The 13,700-nt window shown below is 41.4% G+C and overlaps 3 protein-coding genes across 3 annotated transcripts; 2 read left to right on the plus strand and 1 right to left on the minus strand.

Annotated features, from left to right (window-relative positions):
- Window positions 1-111: 111 nt before the first annotated feature.
- mfsd13al (major facilitator superfamily domain containing 13a-like) lies at window positions 112-4,393 on the plus strand. The gene is made up of 6 exons (XM_031572974.2): window positions 112-499; window positions 732-1,469; window positions 2,153-2,307; window positions 2,873-2,956; window positions 3,211-3,354; window positions 3,950-4,393. Exons 1-6 carry the CDS (start codon window positions 287-289, stop codon window positions 4,089-4,091), a joined length of 1,476 nt encoding a protein of 491 aa, XP_031428834.1. The 5' UTR covers window positions 112-286; the 3' UTR covers window positions 4,092-4,393.
- A 1,210-nt stretch (window positions 4,394-5,603) lies between these two features.
- Window positions 5,604-8,037, minus strand: si:ch211-139g16.8. Its single transcript, XM_031572981.2, has 6 exons — window positions 7,541-8,037; window positions 6,916-7,257; window positions 6,586-6,683; window positions 6,446-6,502; window positions 6,092-6,205; window positions 5,604-5,942 (listed from the first exon to the last, which is right to left on the minus strand). The coding sequence occupies exons 1-6, from the start codon at window positions 7,596-7,598 to the stop codon at window positions 5,892-5,894; spliced, it is 720 nt and encodes a 239-aa protein (XP_031428841.1). The 5' UTR covers window positions 7,599-8,037; the 3' UTR covers window positions 5,604-5,891.
- A 3,784-nt stretch (window positions 8,038-11,821) lies between these two features.
- Window positions 11,822-13,168, plus strand: LOC105898603 (RING finger protein 222). The gene has a single exon (XM_012825636.3). It carries the CDS (start codon window positions 12,171-12,173, stop codon window positions 12,786-12,788), a length of 618 nt encoding a protein of 205 aa, XP_012681090.1. The 5' UTR covers window positions 11,822-12,170; the 3' UTR covers window positions 12,789-13,168.
- Window positions 13,169-13,700: the final 532 nt, after the last annotated feature.

Genomic DNA, 13,700 nt, shown 5'->3' on the forward strand with positions numbered 1-13,700 from the left:
AGATCTTACTGACAGACTGTCGTCCAATGGTTAGTCAACGGGGCAGGGCATACTGCAAGGGCTAATCCGCTCTAGTGTTGATGTAGTCACATGGTAGTTGTAGTCACGCCTTCTTCCGCGTCCAATGCATCCTGAATGAAGTACAGGTACTGTTGTGATACCAGTTACCGAAGGCACATGGATAAGGACAGCTTTCGCAAATGTGAAACTCGCATACATTAGCTTTCGACTGCAGCGTGTATAAGTACATACGTTTATAGTTAATTTGATAGAAAACCGTGCAGCTATGAGAGAGGAGAAAGTAACAGGGGCACGGAGCCAGGGCCCCTTCGCCTTGGTGAGACACCTGACAGCAAGGATTGGAGCGCATCCACCCGCGGTGGCTTACGCGATGACAACTGTTGGGGCGAGCATGATGAACAGCATATTCAGCTTCTACTATGTCAAGCTCTTCTTAAACAAGTACAAAATATCAGAGGGAGCCTTCCACCAATCTCAAGTAGGTACTGGTCTCTGCATAAATGTAATGCCAGAAACTTGAAAAGTGTATTTAAGTCGTAATGAACTACACACCTTTTGCAGTTTACTAATGTGTTCCTAAATATATTCTGTTTAGAAATTCGGGTTGCCTCTTCAAAAGGGGATTGGTTTGGCTAAACAACTGTGTAGCTTTAATTGTCATGTACTTTTAGTATTTTTAAATGTTCTCTGGTGTAATGCTTCCTCTCCAGGTAGTCTACATGATTTGGAATGCGCTGAACGACCCCTTGTTTGGGTACATGCAGGACAACTCTCGAATGCCTTGCTGTTCTCGCCGGCGGCTCTCCATCCTCTATGGTGCTCCCTTTTACGCCCTGGCTTTCCTGCTGGCCTGGTTCCCCTGGCGGGCCTACCAGTCAGGGGACTGGCTCAGCGGCTTGCACCTGATGGTGACCCTTTGCGCCTTTGATGGCATGCTGACCTTCGTTATGCTGGCCCAGTGCGCTCTCTTCGCCGAGATCTCGTCCCAGCACCAGAACAGGCTCCGGCTGATCCAGTACAGCCAGGTGGCTTCCCTGGTGGGCTCGTCCAGCGTGCTGTTCTGCGGCCTCATCTCTCACAACATGGAGGACTTTGGCGCCTTCCAGGCCTTCTGCGTGTTAGTGGCCATGCTGGCCTGTGGCTGCATGCTCTACACTGGCCTCAACAGCGAGAGCCGCTTCGACAGCAAGACCCATCCAGACGGCTCTTCCTCGTCCTCTCCCTCCTCCCAGCCACAGCTCTCCCTGGCCTCGGTGGTCTCCATGACATTGCAGATCCTCATCAACAGGGACTTCCAGCTCTTCGTGCTCATGAACTTCTTCCAGGTCTTCATGGTGGCCTTCTGCAGTAACTTCACCATGATCTTCGCCGAGCACCTCATCCCGCCAGACGTGTTGCCCTCGTTGGCCAAGAGCCTCATGTACGGGGCCGCCTTCATCTGCCCGCAGGTATTACGCGTTCCCACAACTCAACTTGAAGAACAAGGCTCCAACAATACACATGCTTAACTGGTAGAGTGAGGTTTTATTAAGAGCTCCAATGTGTTGGGATTGATAACCAAGGGGTAAACTGAAAAATGTAGTATGCTGTAATTCACTTTGAGTATGGAGCCCTTGTAGAGATGCATTTCCACAGGCTTATGAAGTAAGTCCAGTAAACCATTATTAGTGCTGTAGATTTGTGGTTAGTACATACAAATGCAATCGGCTGAGAACAATATTGTCTGAGTTTTAAACAAATTGGTGTATAAGAAGTCCCCATAAACTGGAGTATCTCCCTACTGTTCAAGAGGGACATCAATTAACATGCATTTACATCAGAAGTTAACATCTGTGAATGAAGTTAATCTATATTTAATGAGAAATATAGAATACCATGTCTGTGTAACAGTGTAGCAAACTCTCAAACAGGTTACTTAGCTTTACAAGGTAGTCTAACTCCCCCAACTATACTGGTGTGACTGGATCAGAAGGAGGTGGGTGTTTAACTTTAGGAGAGAGAGAGCCAGAGTGGGAACACTGAGACTGTGGGTTTGAACCCCAAACAACGTAAAGTCTCCATGTTACACCTGTTCACCACACACATTCTCATTTTGCATGAATAACCTCCCGGTGATTGATGGTCTCCACAGATACTGGTTCTGAGCAGCCAGAGGCTGCTGCAGCGGTACGGCTATTACAGGCTGATCCTGCTGACCTTTTATGTAGAGGCAGGGGGAGCCGCCATCATGCTGCTGCTGGGCCGCCACCACTATTACCTGCTGGCCTTCTTCCTCACCGCCAACATGTGAGCCTTTTTCTCTGGAAATTCATTGGTGTATTATTTTTCTTGAGCGTGTGTCTTTAAGTAAGGGATAAAGGCCGCCAAGGTCTCCCGACAAACACAAACATTAGGCAAAGCACTTTACAACGCAAAGTAACATTAACATTAGTTTCCTCCGTTTATACCCTTTGCCATGCATGTATTTAGGTATGTATTTGTTTAGTCTAAAAGGAAACCACCCTGTTTAGTTTCCAGGCTAGTACATCTTTCTTTAGTCAAAAAAACATGGAGGCTGCTTGGTTAAAAGTGATTCCATTATTTCTAAGCTCGAATCCTTGCTAACCTTAATGTTAGCTGTTTTTCATGCTATGTGGGTTAGCTTGCCAGCTTGAGTTCTCCAGATAACAGTGTAATTTAAACATGGTATTTATCGAGTTTATATCACTTGTCACAATGAATATTTAGTGCAGCACACAATGAAAAGATACTGAAGGATAGACTTTGTCTTGTAGCTTGTGCAAACATTTAAAATTCTTGACATGATCTCCTATTATCATCATATTGTGTGGTCTTCTTGTTACGCCCCCAGGGTGTTGGTCCAGGCTGCCTTCAGTCTCTTTAACTTACCTCTGGCAGACATCATCGACTCAGACCTCCAGAGATACAAGCGCAGGTGAAGTGGTGTTCATCTCCTTTGTGTCGCCTCTGCCTTATGATCTTGCCCTTTTCACCATCACAGTATAATTTCACTGGTGGAGTTTGCTTATGTGTTTTTAAACAAAAAGACAGAAGGCTGTATAACTTATTATAATTAGTGTTGCTTAAGACATTTTAAATGATTTCTACACAAATGGATGTTTGATTCTGTGGGATGTTCATGTTTCAGGATAAATGTTTTAACAAAAAAATCTGTTATTCTTTCGCCAGTACTCCTCTGTCGTCCATGGTTTTTGGGACCAATGCCTTATTCACTAAACCTGCACAGTCACTGTCACCCATGCTGGTCGTCTATATTCTGAACCAGTATGGCTACGAAAGTTTAAAGGATGCTGCGCAAGCCACGGACCCAAGGTACTGCTTTAACTTTCTTTAACATTTTCAATTTAATTTAATCAATCAGTTATTCTTAGATATGTCATCAGTTTCTTTATTTTATTTGATCAGAGCGGATCAAATACGATTTTATGATGGCTACATATTGTTCCAGTGATTCATATGTGTTGTATTAATAATTAGGCTAACTATCCCTTCAAATACAGTGAAATACACTTCTAAACAGTAGGCCCTGACCATGTTAGCCAAATAGGTTAGTACAGGTTGCTGTTCTGTAAGAGCACTGACACACTTCATTTTTAAGTTTAGAGTTCTGACTGACACTGTTTCAAATGTAATGTTAAAAATTGATGGCTCTAAAGTTAGAAAAGTTAAAGTTAAAAAAAAATGTGTTAAATTAAGAGAGTATCAGCCGTGTTACATTTACCCTGTAATAATAATTCCAAATGTAGTTGTATGCAAATACAATGACAACAAAGGCTTTTCAATGTTCAATAGCAGTTGTGTGAACTATGTTACATTTATTCTGTAATAATAACACTTGCGTAAACTATGTTACATTTACTCTGTAATAATAACACTTGTGTAAACTATGTCCTTATTGTATTTCCAGTGTACTGCAGCCCTTATATGGAGCCATGTTCTACCTGGTGTGTTTGGTTCCCTTGAGTGTCTCTGCACTGCAAGTCTTGGCATGGCAGCCATTCTCCATCAGAAACAGTCACACCATCGACTCCAAGTATATTGATGGCTGACAAGGCGATAATTCTTTCCCATTTTCAGTTCAGGGCTGAACGTGCTGTAGGCAGTACACAGGAAATGCTCACTGGATGAATGTAGAAGAACGTGAGACCATGAGGTTTTTCAACCCTGTTGAAACGTGATGGTAGTGAGTGTTGTTATATCCTCCTTACGGTGGCAGTTTCTGTTTGTCTTTCCTTTATAATGTAGGTATTCAAATTGGGTTTAGTCAGTGGGGACCTAGCTGGTGCATTAGCCCAATGTTTGACAGTAACTGGTACCAAAGGGATGGACTTTATCTTTGCCAATTGAGAATCACACACATGCAAGACAGTAGGTAAGAGATGAGCTTAGCTAAGCTAGTAGCTGCATTCACACATATGCAAGACGGTAGGTAAGAGATGAGCTAAGCTAAGCTAGTAGCTGCATTCACACATATGCAAGACGGTAGGTAAGAGATGAGCTAAGCTAAGCTAGTAGCTACATTCCACACATTGAAATTCTATAATCACATAAGTTTGGGCCATTTGTTTAAGTTTTGCTTATTGTCATGGATATCTGTTTTGACCCAATAGTGTCTTTGTGTGATCAGTTTTGTTCAGTTTGCCTTATTTTGACAGTAGAACACCAAATTGCGTTCTAACCTGTCCATTAAACACATTTTTGTGTGTGAATTGATTGTTAACAGATAAGATTAATCTTAAATGAAGATTGCTATCTACTGAAGTTACTGCCACAGCTGTGCACAATTAGCTGAGCTAAATACAGCTGAAAATCAAACATGGGTGACAAGAGAGAAGAGTTGTGTGTGTTTTGGGATGGTATGAATACAATTTGAATTTATATGCTTATTTTTATTTATAATTATATATTTTGTAATGATTATTTGTATTCATTATTCAACAGCCCTCATCTGCCTTTTTATCCATTGTGTGAAAGGCTGTTTTTAACGATCAGATAAAATCCTGAGACTGACACTGAAGGACTAATAACAGTAAAGCTATAGAGTTGTGTGAGTTTCTGTTGAATTGTCAGTCCAGATGAAATTGTGACTTGTGTGTACAGCACAGACCAAGGCCTGCTTGAATGACTCATTTTGTCTTAAGAGATTCAGTGAATGTAATGCATTTATCCTTAAAAACATATTTGTTCTCAAGCAAATTGTCAACCAGTACTTGATATGTTAGTGATTATATATATAATAGGCTCTATATATATACGTATGCTTTTAAATTTTCTAATTCTTTCCTGACATTCAGAAGGTGTTTGTATCTTTATAACTATAGTACTGGGTTAAGAATTTTGTCATTGTGTGACAACTTCATTAAATGGACTCAAAGAAGCACAGTCACCCTTTGTTCCCACAAAGGTAACTTTATTGTTAAAACCCAAAAGGAGATTACAAAACCAGATTGACACACACACACACACACACACACACACACACACACACACACACACACTGTTACGTGCACGGCTGAAATGCATGAAACATAAAGGGGAGGCCACGCAGAATTTATAATAATAATAATAATAATAAAGTATTTATTAATTGTAACAAGGTTATAGGTATATAATAATTATAGCAAACGTTTGGTGAAAGTCAGTGTTGTGACACACACACACACCACTCAAACAAAAGGGTCAGTCACAAGTATACTGAATGAATTGCTGCCTCATCATTTGAAGATTTTAAATAGGGCATGAAATCATATTTCTGCAGGGTTGGCCATTGTTCTTCCATGCATTCTGGGGTTGGTCAGGCGACAACTGTGGGCATTTTGATCTCACAGTACTCCTCTTGGTGGTTTGAGTCACAAGTTTTGATAGATATCATCTTGTGTTGGGGTGTGTGGGTTCTCAAACTGAAACAAAATAAGACAAATTTCATACACATGCCAATAATGCTCCATCCAACTTTAGATTCTCCACCGAAGAACAATGAAGACACATGGCTTAATTGTCTGATTCTTATGAAGTGCTTTTGTGATTTGTCAATAGTGTAGTTTTGAACCTGGCTGTCTGCTGATGGCCTAAGGGTTGGGGTTTTTGCAGTGCTGTGTAAGTTCCTGTTGCTGTACAGCTCTTGCAACACAGCCCGGAAATGCCGTCTTCTGGTGGAGTTATTCTGCAAGACAGAATGGAGTAATGAGGTAGACATACAGAAGTATATTTGGTATTTACACAGAAGATGTATATGATGCATAGGCTACTTAATTAAAGAGAGTCAACATGGTGTCCAATTGATTATTTATTATATATAAACATATATTTAATACACTATTACATACAAACTGAGAAGCTGCAAAATATCATGATGGAAAAAAATCATGATATTTGCAGTGGAGCAGACAGTCATATTTATTACCTTTGAGCCGTTATTCTTTCCACATTTTCCCCTTAGAATTGGTACGTCTCGTCCCGTCTGGAGGAAATTGAACAATGTGTCTAACACAAGCTTTCAATCCTGTTTGTTATTTCAAATACATTTGTAACAGATTAATTTACCATTTTGAGAATGAGGAGAGTAAGGACTATCAGACTGTACACTGCCAACACCACAAACAGCAACCATATCACAGCATGCTGGATCTGATGACTTATCACTAAAACACAGAGCACAGATAAGCATGTTAACAATAATAATACATCACATTACAATAATAAGATGAACAATTCGATTCTCTTCACTTGATACAACTATTATTCACCATCATCACACAGAGCACAGGTAAACACGTTAACAATAATACATCACATTACAAAAAACAAGACAAAAGAATTCAATTTCTCTTTCTTCTCTTGATACAGCCATAGATCCCATAAATCTCCTCTCACCTGTAGCTGCCACTACTGTCCCGTTTCCAATGACCTGGGCCCCTGTTCCCACATGGTCCCTAATGCTCACACCACAGTGGTAAATCCCACTGTCGGCAACTTGGAAGGACTTCACTGCCAGCGTCCCCTCCTTTAGAAGTGAATACTTAGAGGAGCCAGAGACCAGGTCCAACTGCTCGGATGAGGACTTCCTGAAGACGTGCCAGGTGAACTGAAGTGCTCCCTTGTCATGACACTGAGCTACACTGACATCACAGGGAATATGGAAGGTCGATTGCTCCTTCTGCCTTATTTCTTCGCTTGGCTCTTTGACCTCCAGGTTGCATGACTCCCCACGGAAAACTTTGTGGAACAACATGTTACGGTGTAAGTGTCACAAAATGGCTAAGCATCTATCTTGCATATTTATTCACTCAAATAATTTTTAGTTAGTAATACTAGTCTTAAAGCTCTACAAAAAGGAACTTACTGTATAACGGTAATATTTCTAGGTCACTGCTACAATTTGACAGCGAATAAGGTTGAACAGAACAACAACGACTGAATGAAGACCTTCACTAAAGTGTTTGCTTTCTTCCACCCTCCTGTTTGTATAACTAAGGGTAGAATTGAATGTGATCCTTACCTGCTGTGAAGAGAAGAGCGAGTGCAAGTTGATGATACGTGTACGCCTCGCGTGCCATGAACGATTTGACATAACACCTCTACTCCGTATGTGTCTGAAGTTTCTGGTGTGAGCTTGGCTATTACCGTGAGACTGGCTGAGGAACGTAGATAAAGAGGGGAAAACAGAAGTGAACTATCTACAAAAGCTCTTCCTATTTCTTGCCACAGATTGAGTCACTCTTTTCAGAGAGTTTGAGTAACCTAGTGACTCACAGGCTATCCTTTGCAGCTGAGCAGAACACAAAAATAGGCCAGCTAAAGATCGTCAGAGGTGACCATAAATGATACTCCTGCAACTTGTCTTTCAAAAAAGTTAGTAGTTTTAATGCTGATGCATGAATTCCACAGGTCCATGGTGAGATTGCCACTCACAGATTACTACGTTCCTCAGCCAGTCAATGCCACTGATTGGACAAGAAAGGTGATACCACCAGTCTGACATGAAAACAGCTTTAGCATATTACAAACTGATTGCCAAATCGACAAAATAATGAACAGTACAAGTTATTTTTTAAGATGTAAATATGTTCATCAATGGACAGTCCATTGTATATTTAGTTGGACTACATCAACTTTATATTACATTACATTAAGCCTGGTCTTAGAATGTACACGTGTGTACATTTAGACAAGGTGGAGGTTTACATTACACACTATAAAAACCTAAAGGCAGAACCAAACTGAACACGCCCAATCACATCCAATCTCTAAGCAGTGTTGGGCCTGCAGGGTTAGTGCTTCGAAATTAAACTGCCTAGGTATACCAGGTGCTGGAATTTTTTTTTGTTTCAATTAGGTGAACAAGAAGATCCAAATTGGCAGAGGTCTTGTCTAAACTTGTAAACCTTAGTAAAGTGGTTTACTAATACTTTTACTTGATAATTTGAGTTTTGAGTTTTAATTTTTACAGTGCAGGAAAGCAGGCAATCACCACACAGGCAATCCCACAGATAATACATTCTGTATGCCTGAATGATTGACTGCAATCTGTCATCACTCCAGGACCCTGAGTTGAGCAGGAGTGATTGTGGGAAATGGCTGACCCCTACTGTTACCCTCCGTCCCTTTCACACACACACATGGAGTACAGAATGTATTAACAATGTATTAATATATATATATACACACATATACACACACACACACACACACACACACACACACACACACACACACACACACACACACACACACACACACACACACACACACACACACACACACACACACACACACACACACACACATATGTATATATTATTTCTACCCAGTTGGGTCATTGGCTCATGCGTTCAAAATACATCTACTTAGCCTGTTCTCTCTCTGTAGGTGCAACAACAATTTAGGTCCATGTAGCAACATATAGCTAAAAAAATACTTCCTATTGTTACATCCTTTCTCACTTTTTTAGGTTTTCCTCGTTCAGAACAGTTACAACCTCCAATGTTTGCTTTGTATCTCGTTGAGAGAGAGTGAGAACACCACCGGAGTGTAACTGGACGTCATAGGACCTAGCATCAGCTGGCTTCAGTACTCTGCCTGATTTGAGTGGCTGTATTCTCACACAGTCACCCGGTTTCAGCGTGTCTAGGTGTCTAGCTGATCTATCACAGCAGGCACACACACACTTTTCTTAAAAATTGTAATAATAATCCACTGTAATGAGGTAGTCCTTGTTGTCAAATGAAAACAGATATACAGTTTTGATGAGAATCTGCAGTGTTCTGGTTTAGGGGCCCCCTGAGCTCATGGGCCCCTGGGCCTGGCCCGGGTTGGCCCGTTCGGTAATCCATCCCTGAATGCAACCACTGTTTGTGCATCAAAAGACAACCTTCTCGCCTGCTCGTTTTTTCTGAAATGTTTTTCTGAAATGTTATCACTACGCAATGATTCCCCCTGGAGGTTACCGATGGGACTGAAGTTGTAAAAGGGCGAACTTCCGCGTGGACATAAGCGTATTTTGCTACGGATTTATCGTAAATATCTTAACACGTTCTTATACAATATGGTTACATCTTAACAGTACATTCTAAAGTTACTGACCGATAAAACGCTGGACAGCGCCCGGGGTTCGATCCCCCTCTCGGGGGAGGTTTTGCGGAGATCGCTCGAAGAGTGAGTTCTGCATCGAAGTAACCCCTGAGCTAAACCAGCGCAGTTATCAATCCAGGTATATGCGTATATAACATAGATGTAACCTAGATGGGGCTGATGAGTAGATTTAAGATGGCCTGGGTTTTACTGTAAAGGAAGATAATCTTGTATCTCTGTATGGGTGACCAAGGGTATCCTTACCCAAAATTATTTTCATTTTATAATTAACAATATTTTATTTCGTTTTTAATTTGAATGGTGGTTGTGAATACAGTTAGGATTATCTAAATCTTGACCTTCAAATTCTTATTTTCAAAGTAGGTTTGGTCGGCCTTCTGCGCTGAGCTTCAAGAGGAAAGGACCTGCAGTCCAGTGAAGTTGTAGGTCTATGTTCACTCGCATTTGTGCTCACTCAGAACAAATAGGCCAACATGTTTGGTCTGTTTCTGACGGCAATACGCCAGGCAGGGTTGTTTATTTTGAAATAAAAGCTAACCCTGTCAGGTAAAACAGTGCGTATCATGAAATAAAAAACAAGCATACATTTAATTCCATTTTATTCGATTTGTGGGTCTGGTTGAGTGTGCATATGCGTGCGTTTGAGAGTTTTTTCCCCCTTTCCCCCGTGTGTCATTTCTTCCAAGTTACTGACCGACAAAACACTGAACAGCACCCAGAGTTCGGCCCCCCTTGTGGAAGAGGTTTGTATTATCTCAGCAGCAGAGATTGAAACATATAATAGCGCGATAATTGCACCATATCACGTTTACAATGTAAGTCTACCTAGATGGCTTCCATAAGTAAATGTAGGATAGCCTCCATAAAATGTGTTGGCCTACATGTTGTAACATTTCATACGAGTATAAAAGTGTCTGATATCTGCGATGCAACCAGACTGCATGTCAGAATAAAATAATTAGCTATACCTACTGTTCGACTATCCGACGTGTTCTTTCCGACATATAGACCTGTTAAGAATCGGCCGTAAGGAATTATTTCGTTATTAAGTTGGCAGACAGACATATCCTGTTCAAGTTTATTTATCTATGCGCATCAAACAACCCTGTAAACGGCCCTAGTGAGAAAGGAAAATATGCCTGACGACAGCACTGAACATCACCAACATCAACTCTAGCTAAGTGCATTGCTGTTGACGACCAGCCCCTGTTCAATTAAAAGTAGGTAGCTATCTGGCAATAACTTGGGAAGAAGACGCTGATTTAACTTTTCCTCTTATCTATTCATTAACAATGTGTTGCTGAGTTGTCATGGAGTAGTCCAGGCTATTGTTCCAAAACAGTTGTCTTTGCTGTGATTTCTGTGGAGATGTAGCACCTAATTTGTGTATAATCATGTTGCTTTCATTATGTGACAGTTCTCTGCCGTGGTTTTCTGTACATTTAACCTTAATTTTGTCCTGGTTTCAGGTTTGAAAATAATAGTTCAAATGAGGTAGCTTAATATTACACGGTGGCTCAGGTGCTTGCACTGCCGCCTCACAGCAAGAAGGTAATTGGTTCGATTCCCGCATGGGGCGCTGTTGGCTCTGGGGGGCAGGTCCTCCCCAGACCTTCAGTGCTCAGGTGGGATATCTCCCGGGCGCCTTTCTGTGTGGACTTTGCATGTTCTCGTGTTCACAAGGGGTTTCCTCCACTAAAAACATGCTAAAGAACAACTTAACAACTAAAATAACAGAACACTCTCCTGTCTGTCCCTGACCAAGATGGACGGTTCACTTCACTTGGCGCTTAAAAGCTGCCCACTGCTCCTGCGGTCCTGGAGGAAGGACAGTCCGGGATGGGAAAAATGCAGAAGTCAAATTCACGCCGACCTCTGTGTGTGTGTGTCCTGTGTCGCCTCCAAATATATGCACGTGCAACAATAAAACTGGCAGAAGTCAGCCTTGTTTGTTTGTTTGTAATTAATCATATCTACACTGCTCTCTTAATATTGCATTGTAGCCTACTAAGCTCAGATGAGTGTTAAGTTTTTGACATTCTAAGTAGCATCACCTCATAGTTGCTCACATTTGATGTAGCTGAGTTGTCATTGATGAAATGCTGCTATACCACACTGATAATTAACACTAGCCTATAACTGGTTTGTAAATAAGGGATATTTAAAATGGACCTATAACATGAACCCAGATTCGCCAAGTTATTCACCCCCTTCTAAATGTGATTGGCGATTTCAGCAGCTGAAAAGTTGGTAGCCTACTATTCCTTTTAAAGTAACAAATCCAGTTTGACAGCATTTACCCCAAGCTATCCAACAGAATGCTGAGAGTGAATAGGACATTCTTTTACGTCTCCACCCAAACGTGAGTTTCCAAGAGAACACAAAGAGGGAGGATTTTACGCGTTGACATTTTCAGATATAGGAAGTATACTTCATCCCATCACGTAGGCTACCGCCAATGATAGCTCTGAAGTCACTCCCGGGTCTCACACGACAACACCATCGGCCAGATTCACACCGGGACGCACGAGGACAGGATGGAAGACCTGAAGACAGGTCTGAGTTCTCAGGATACAGACTGCCCAATCTGCTACGAATGCCTTTCAGGCACAGCTAGGACTCTAAGTTGCTCCCACACATTCTGCCACGACTGTCTGGTCAGAACTTTAGTCAGCATCAACAAGGACGGGGTCATCACGCGGGATAGTATTGTCTGTCCCATTTGCAGGCACCTCACCTTCATCACTAAACGAAATGAGCCCGTGGTGACTACCCGTCTGCATGCACAGACCCAGAAGATTTTGGAAGTGCCTTTACTCGATGTACACCAACCTCTCAATGTTCGGTCTCCAAATGTCTCACCCTTGAATACTGGACGTTTTGGCTGGATTACGCGATATTTCAGAGGGGTGTCTTTACCGGATTGCATAAGACCCAGTAAAAGCTCATCGGAGATTTTCATCATTAGTGAACTTGGCCGACCTATGAAAGAAGACGATTTAAATGTCCTCCCAACAACAACAGTAATTGTTCCAAATCAAAGGAGAAGTCGTCCGAGAATTTGTACTACTGGGCGATGTTTACTGTTCCTGTTATCAGTTTTCTCCTTACTAGCGCTTATAACCGTGACATTACCTTGGGTCTTGTTGGCTTAGTGATTATATTGCGCGTTTCATATTGGACAGATGTAAGCAACCTCGAATAATAATAACACTTAAAATGCTATGCCTGATAAACGTATGGAAATCTGTCAAGGACCTTTCATCTTGTCTGTATGTCTTGTTGGGGAAAATATATGAATACTAATGCTGATATAACTTGGCTATATTTAAAGCATATTGAAAACTAAATTGTGAATTTTATACTGAATAAATGTGAGTATCCAAGAAGATTATGAGTTTACTCATAATGGAACTGGACGAACTGGATATGGGTGCCACCTGTAAGAAGATAAGCGATGGTTGTCACGTTACAGGTATTTGTGTGTACGTATTAGTTAGAATGAAGTTATGTAAGATGGAACTGAATGCACCATGTGTCCCAAGTTTCTGTGACACCGGTGGTGTGTTTTTGTGTAACTCATCTGTAAATTGCTACCATGGCTCATGCCTTAATGGCCTGTGTGAGTTTTTTCTTCCATTACACTCCTCCCTTTATCTGATATTTCCTGTCAGACAGGTTCCAGAAACTGGGTTGAGAACACTGGCTGATGTGTCGCAGTCTGTGATTTATTCTTGACAAACTTTTGCTCTACAAAACACACATTATTTAAAAAAATGTAATCTAAAAGTGCTCTGTTGAAGACCTTTCAAACTGACAAAAGGTCGACAAAGAAACTAAAAAAATGAATTGAAAATGTACTGTATGCTTGCCTCAATTGACCTGTTCCTGATACACTGAGCCAAAGTTAGAGTTTGAGTCAGATGGGTCAATAGTTTTGGTCTGTGCCTCATCATACTTTTTGGAAGGGAAGAGTGTAGAGAGCTATTTCATGGTCACTTTCCTCTGAGTTTGAACAGTCTGATTTGAATAAATATTTCTGGGTCAACGAGGAGCTGTGCACAGGC

Source organism: Clupea harengus, chromosome 1 (genome assembly GCF_900700415.2).
Source record: "Clupea harengus chromosome 1, Ch_v2.0.2, whole genome shotgun sequence".
Classification (NCBI taxonomy): domain Eukaryota; kingdom Metazoa; phylum Chordata; class Actinopteri; order Clupeiformes; family Clupeidae; genus Clupea; species Clupea harengus.

What these genes read in the sequence shown, in the direction of transcription:
- mfsd13al (XM_031572974.2), top strand. Translation starts at nt 287, where the DNA reads ATGAGAGAGGAGAAAGTAACAGGGGCACGGAGCCAGGGCCCCTTCGCC. An exon ending in GAGCCTTCCACCAATCTCAA is followed by an intron (nt 500 to 731) that starts GTAGGTACTGGT and finishes CTTCCTCTCCAG; the next exon opens with GTAGTCTACATGATTTGGAA. An exon ending in CCGCCTTCATCTGCCCGCAG is followed by an intron (nt 1,470 to 2,152) that starts GTATTACGCGTT and finishes TGGTCTCCACAG; the next exon opens with ATACTGGTTCTGAGCAGCCA.
- si:ch211-139g16.8 (XM_031572981.2), bottom strand. Translation starts at nt 7,598, where the DNA reads ATGGCACGCGAGGCGTACACGTATCATCAACTTGCACTCGCTCTTCTC. An exon ending in CGCTCTTCTCTTCACAGCAG is followed by an intron (nt 7,258 to 7,540) that starts GTAAGGATCACA and finishes TGTTCCACAAAG; the next exon opens with TTTTCCGTGGGGAGTCATGC. An exon ending in CTCTCCTCATTCTCAAAATG is followed by an intron (nt 6,503 to 6,585) that starts GTAAATTAATCT and finishes AATTTCCTCCAG; the next exon opens with ACGGGACGAGACGTACCAAT.
- LOC105898603 (XM_012825636.3), top strand. Translation starts at nt 12,171, where the DNA reads ATGGAAGACCTGAAGACAGGTCTGAGTTCTCAGGATACAGACTGCCCA.